We start from the raw sequence: 6,296 nt of genomic DNA, 5'->3' as shown, positions 1-6,296 counted from the left end.
TAACTTCCTCACTTCTCGATATCCTCTGTCAATCTTCTGACAGCATCTTTGGTGCATACCACTATTTATCCAAACATTTAATACCCAAATTGTGTTTAACTATGATAGAAGAATTGTTAATTACCGATACATCCAATCAAAAAAGAAACCGTGCCTCGAAGAAAATAACCTGGTATTTCTACTAAGAAAATGGGTCTAGTACTTCCTTGGGGAAAATTAGGGGATGGATGTAGGCCGCAAGAATATATTACCTTCATAATCTTGTTTAGTGCTTTCGTAAGGGCCAGCTTCACCTCAGTGGGATGCAGAGCACCACTTTCATAATCAGTGATAAGCTCTTCCATCTTCTGAAACGTCCTACATATATAGATAAAAAATGTTGCATCAAATGATGAAATATAGCATTCATTTTGTAGAATATATCTGCTGCCTGGAAAATTTGTTGGCACACAATGCAGTGTAGATGTGAGCTAACTCTTCCACGTAAACTGAGGCCAAGTTTCTTAACCTTCATGCAATGTTTAGGTTCTCCCACGCCTCTAAATGTGAGACCCATTGAACAACAAAACAGCCCTATCATATCCTTATTATCCTTAGGGCATGTAAAATGGTGCTAGCTTAGGAGTGCCACATAGGATAAATGCCGAGGTGGAGGATAGAGAAACCATAAGAAAAGGCTTGCCTTCCCTTAATTAAGAGATGATCTCTTAGCATCAATTTTCTCACCACAAATTTAGGGATATCAAGTTATTAGAGATAAGATAAAGCTAAGAAATAACCCATTGCACATCATTTTTTATTGTCTTTTCTATATTTCGTGGCGGACTTAAGATAAGATCGTCCTATCAACCATTGTGCACACCCATACTTTGCTCATTTTCTGTAGACTAGCGCTGCTCTCTCATCCTCTTAGCGACACATGGGGCCACTTGCTTATGTTGTTTGTGCATGTAAAGATAAATAAGATAGTGGGGATGAATCTCTTAGGTATATAAGCGTAGATGTGCTACTTAACCAAGTGAAAGGAACAAGAAATCCCTCATGCTAACAAATGATCCAAGTCCTTGTATACCTACCTCCCTGATCTCTCCCATCAAATGAAAATTTGTACATGCACCTCTTCAGAAAAATAAAATGTACAAATACAGTACCAGATAGCACTGTTCAGATAGAAAGATTACCTGCTACCACTGTTCTCTTCCTTCCTAGGTACCTCAAAGTATCCAAACCATGGAAGCACAATATGTTTGATGTACTCTAGACATGGGTTGCCTTTTGCAACTTTTGCAGGACAGAAAGCGTTCCTTATTTTCACAGGTATATCTTGCTGAAGCAGAGACATGTTAGATGGACAACTCACATAAGTGACCCGAAAAAAGGTACATCCAAATATCAAAGATCCATGAAGTAAAGCATATGACATATCTCGGGTATAATGTTACACTGAATGGCAAGAACAAAAGCCACTTTCAGAACTCAACAGTTACTGGGCAAACTATGTGAAAACTCTTGTAGACCAACTAAATGAAACCAAAATGTAACAGTGATGGTCTTGAGTAAAAATCAGACTCCTATTTTGGATGCTTTATTTCATCCAAACCCCTCTTTTCAATTGGAATGGGTGGACAATGGGGGCGTCCATTTCTTTAGTTTCAGTGCAGCAGGAAGCGCAATGCTTTGGTGACTTCACTAAACAGGAACGCGGGCATACGCGAGCCGATACGAAGTGCTAAAGTGACATCCAACATTACACTATTCTTTACGGTGTCGAGTTGAAGTTGTATGGTTCTTGACTGTTGACATCTTTCCTTTTTAGTAACTCACTGCTAACTTCAACCTCCAGAAAAATTACTCGACAAAACAGTGAATTCTAGGGCTACATAACCCGATGCGATCTGGAAAATCAAGCCTGATAATAAGAAGGCGTCCTTTAGCATAGCTATAGAATACATTACTTTTCCTATTTCCTATAGTGTTTTTTTTTTGAAATTTTGATGTCCTGATTCTAGTTTGAATGGTTCTGACACATAGCCTGAGAGGAATTAAAATGAATGTTTCTACACTTTTGTTCTTCTTAGTATTAAATAAGTTTACAACAAAAAAAGACTGTCATTAAATGACAATCTGCAGTCTTGAAGGAATTGTTCGAGCACATTTTTTTGGAACTGTGATTCCATAGTAAAATATTTAAAAAATGTGTAACTAAATTTATTTCTAGTGAGAATGTCAATTCTGAACATTTACAAGTATAAAAGATAATGTAAAACTTCATAAAATTATGGAGTAATTTTTAAGAAACAAAGGTAATAGCTTAAACATGTAACTTGTAGGACATTTGACTGTTTGTGCTATCATAGTCCATTTATTGAAAGGCTTACGGATAAATTTAGCCTGAGAAAGCAAAACTGTTCGCAAGACAAATAAAACTAGGGTAAGCCCAATAGGACCAACTTATCTGGCATGCAGAAGAGTACACACCTCCTCGTCTTCCATGAAGATGGCGCACATTGGATCGTCTATCTTCATAAATTCATGGTCTTCTATTAAATTGGGGAGCTTATCTGTACACCATGTCAAGGATATATGCGTGTATTTCGACATGCTGGGATGGAAAAGAAATGCAGTACATGCACATGCATAGAAATGTAGTAATGCAGATGCATCAGGAACAAAGTGGAACTCCAAAACTAGAAAGCATGAACTGAAGGCTGAATAAGGATACTATGGGACAGAATAATAGGTCTATTTTCACCCTTCATGTCCTTGCAGTACTCTCTAGTTAGCTTGCTAACATCCGGACGACCCTCTTCCTGATCCATGGACAATAGCCATATGTCTGCCTGAAATATTAATAGAAAAATTCTATTACAACAACCACAAAGCCTTTCACTGCACTACCAATAGCCATATGTAATAGAAAAGTTCTATTACAGGCATAAAAAGTATCCTTAACTGGCACTACCAAAGGCATCTTTTCTATTTGGATAGTGATTCCAATATGATATCTTCTCTTGGTTCAGAAGCAAACATGGTTCATCCATGAAAAAATGTTAAAACAAAGCTGATTCTTGGTTCAAAAGCAAAGTATAATTTTCTTAAAATGAAGCAAAGATTGAAAATAGTTTATGCCTCCTGTTAAAAAAGAATTTTGAGCAGAACTTTTACTGTTTTATGCCACCTGTTCCATTGGCAAGGGTATATCACAGTGTGTCCGTGGCATGACAAGTGGAACAATGGTTCCTTCCATTTTAAGCAGCTCTCCAACGGCTTGAGGGCTAGTTTGGTTGCCACCCTGGGCTGCATGCCTGGGCAGAGATCACGCTGGCTTGTGCCTGGGATTTCGAATGTACTAGCCTGGTCAGCCAGCCTGGGTTGAACTGTTCAACCTTCAGACCAACACCAATTCTGAAGATTCCTGGACACCTCCCCCCACCACACACACAGATCTGGACGTCTGTCCTCTGCGTCCTTTTATAAATTCTTTTTTGCCCATGAGCGATGCCTACATGCACTTAAAAGTTAAAAAGGGCTTTGCTTGGCTCCTGGTCAAAGACAGGCTCAACACAAGGGACATTCTGGAAAGAAAAAACTTGTAGGTTTCTGATAGCAACTGCTGTGTTCTCTGTAGGAGCAACGTGCTTGAAGCCCACCATCAGCTCTTCAGCTCCTGCCCTTTCAGTCGTAGTCACTGACACAGGATTGGTTTCCCTCAGTGGAAGAAATGACTTCAACCAAGCCCTATATTCTGCCAGGTTTAACTTTGCCAAAACTTTCTCCATAGAGGCCTTTTGTGCTGCTGCCTGGTGCATTCGGAAGCAAAGAAACGCCAAGATCTTTCATAACAATAGGCTGAATGCTAACTCTTGGCTTCAGCCGTTTAAAAGAGAAGGCCAACTTCTCTTTTTCAGGATGACTGTAGATAAGGCTGAGGTTTGAAGTGCTTGGCTCAGCTCCCCAGTCTAGTCCAACTCTTGCTAGTCTCCCTCTCCCATGGTGTGCATTCCACTCTCCCTCGGTATACTCTCCCTCTCTTTGTACACTTGTAACATGCGCTTATAATTAATAGAATTTACTGTTGGGGCATCTCCTACAGTCTTCCGGTCAAGAAGTATTATTGAAAATGGGAATACAAGAAAACTACTCCCTTCGGTACAAAGTTGTACTAAAGCTGCGTCAATTAATTTGTATCAGAGGGAGTAGTACTTATGCAAGAAGGTCAAAAAAGTTGATGGAGTAAGAATTTTAAGTCTGTACAACCGCCCTTTAGCCTATAAAAAAAGGTTATATAAAGAGTAAAATTATGCAGTAAGCGTATAGGAACTTGGCAGGTGCTTGCAGAATAAAAGCCTAGGTACGTTATGGTGTTTTAAGTTAGGCAATCTAGGTGCAAATCCTATCACCTAAGCAGCTCACTGCAATCTTGGCGTGCATAGCTTCCTGCAGAATAAAAGCCCGCTTTTAGGTACGTTATGGTGTTTTAACTTTTAAGTTAGGTATTTAGGTGCAAATACTAACACCTAAGCAGCTCGCTGCAATCTTGGTGTACATGGCTGCTTACGTGTCACTTCTTTTTGAGAAAAACACCCCCACACATACACAAGACTCTAACCCTACAATCTTCGACCCTACCGGCCAGTGACGCTCCCCAGCAAGGATGCTCTTATACTTCAATGTGTGGGCAAGCCTATTTCATTGCCACGCTGTTTGCTCGACCTAAATTAAAATTGCTATTTATTCTCATCATTATTGACCTACATATAGGCCCTGTTTAGGCTATTGATTCACAAGCCAAAAACCCATATTTAGGAGCTTTGGCTTTTAAGCCAAAGTGGAAAAGCTGCAAAAGCTGAAGCATAAGCCCAAACAAACAGGGCCACAGACTTACGTAGTGAAACTGCTATGCAGTTTGATGCCTCATGGAACTACATGGACAGACTGTATAGGTCATACTGCATATGTTTGTGCATGTTGTGTTTTAGAGTTATAGACTCATTACATCCTTCTAAATTTTAGTGGATTTGTAGTGATCAAAGTGGGATTCATAGTGATAAAACTATTTTTCCGTAGTTATACACGATTCATGGATTTCAATGTCGCAGAAGGCATGTTCTCGAAATTAGTATGGGCGTATGCTAAATGGTTTAACGTTCATCTTGTTGCTAAATGTGCATTCTACGTATACATGCTTGAGAATGTTACTTCAGAAGCATAGCTGGATAAGAAAAGTAAAGAATGTCTGAGACACTAAAGCACGTCTGAGAATAAGTTTGACAATAAATCGGGTGAAAAGCACACATTGCAGCTAATTTTTGAAGGAGTGATGGAGGAGCTTCTTTGCCCAAAAAGACAAGGTGCCATGTAGGCAACTATTCATGCCAAGGTTGTAGCAAAGCTGGTTTAGTGGTGGGATTTGATCCAAGATTTGCGCCATTTAAGCAATATAATAGAAACGAGTTGTAGAACTTGCACCAGCCTACCAAGTTCCAAGACCAGTAGTACAATTTACTGTAACTGAACACTTGCAGGGTTGATGTCAAACAAACATGAACTGCCATGTCATCTGGATAGTTAGTTCGGTACAATAAAATCATAATTGATGGCATTTTAACTCCCAACTATGACTAATCAGGTAAAGCAATTATGAAGAATCTAGTATCTCATCGGCAAAGCCTATCAAGGTATAACGAATTCTCATTTCATATTCTAACTACTACCATATCTCGTTCCGATTTCCAATTAAAACATAAGTATATAAGATTACAATTCAGAAAACAACTACAACTTGGCCACATAACTTGGGTATGAAGTACGAGCAACTGACAAGGGCTTCCGATATTACTATGGTAAATGTTTATTATTCATGCTAAAATTGTATTAACCGGAAACATAATACATGTGTGAATACATAGACAAACAGTATGTTACTAGTATGCCTCTACTTGACTAGCTCGTTGAATCAAAGATGGTTATGTTTCCTAACCATAGACATGAGTTGTCATTTGATTAACAGGATCACATCATTAGGAGAATGATGTGATTGACTTGACCCATTCCCTTAGCATAGCACTTGATCGTTTAGTTTGTTGCTATTGCTTTCTTCATGACTTATACATGTTCTTATGACTATGAGATTATGCAACTCCCGTTTACCGGAGGAACACTTTGTGTGCCACCAAATGTCACAACGTAACTGGATGATTATAAAGGTGCTCTACAGGTGTCTCCGAAGGTACTTGTTGGGTTGGCGTATTTCGAGATTAGGATTTGTCACTCCGATTGTCGGAGAGGTATCTCTG

General features: G+C 39.2%; 1 protein-coding gene across 1 annotated transcript; it reads right to left on the bottom strand.

The window, feature by feature from the left end:
• Positions 1–251: 251 nt before the first annotated feature.
• LOC125526594 (tyrosine--tRNA ligase 1, cytoplasmic-like) lies at positions 252–3,779 on the bottom strand (the record flags this gene model as incomplete). The annotated part of the gene is made up of 5 exons (XM_048691244.1): positions 3,591–3,779; positions 2,723–2,840; positions 2,479–2,561; positions 1,182–1,327; positions 252–357 (listed from the first exon to the last, which is right to left on the bottom strand). Coding segments are annotated over exons 1-5 (642 nt in total), but the record flags the coding sequence as incomplete, so codon positions are not given.
• Between the last annotated feature and the right edge of the window lie 2,517 nt (positions 3,780–6,296).

This window comes from Triticum urartu, unplaced genomic scaffold (assembly GCF_003073215.2).
Source record: "Triticum urartu cultivar G1812 unplaced genomic scaffold, Tu2.1 TuUngrouped_contig_10564, whole genome shotgun sequence".
Classification (NCBI taxonomy): domain Eukaryota; kingdom Viridiplantae; phylum Streptophyta; class Magnoliopsida; order Poales; family Poaceae; genus Triticum; species Triticum urartu.
Note: the sequence above shows the minus strand (reverse complement) of the source record. Positions and strands in the feature narration are given on the sequence as shown.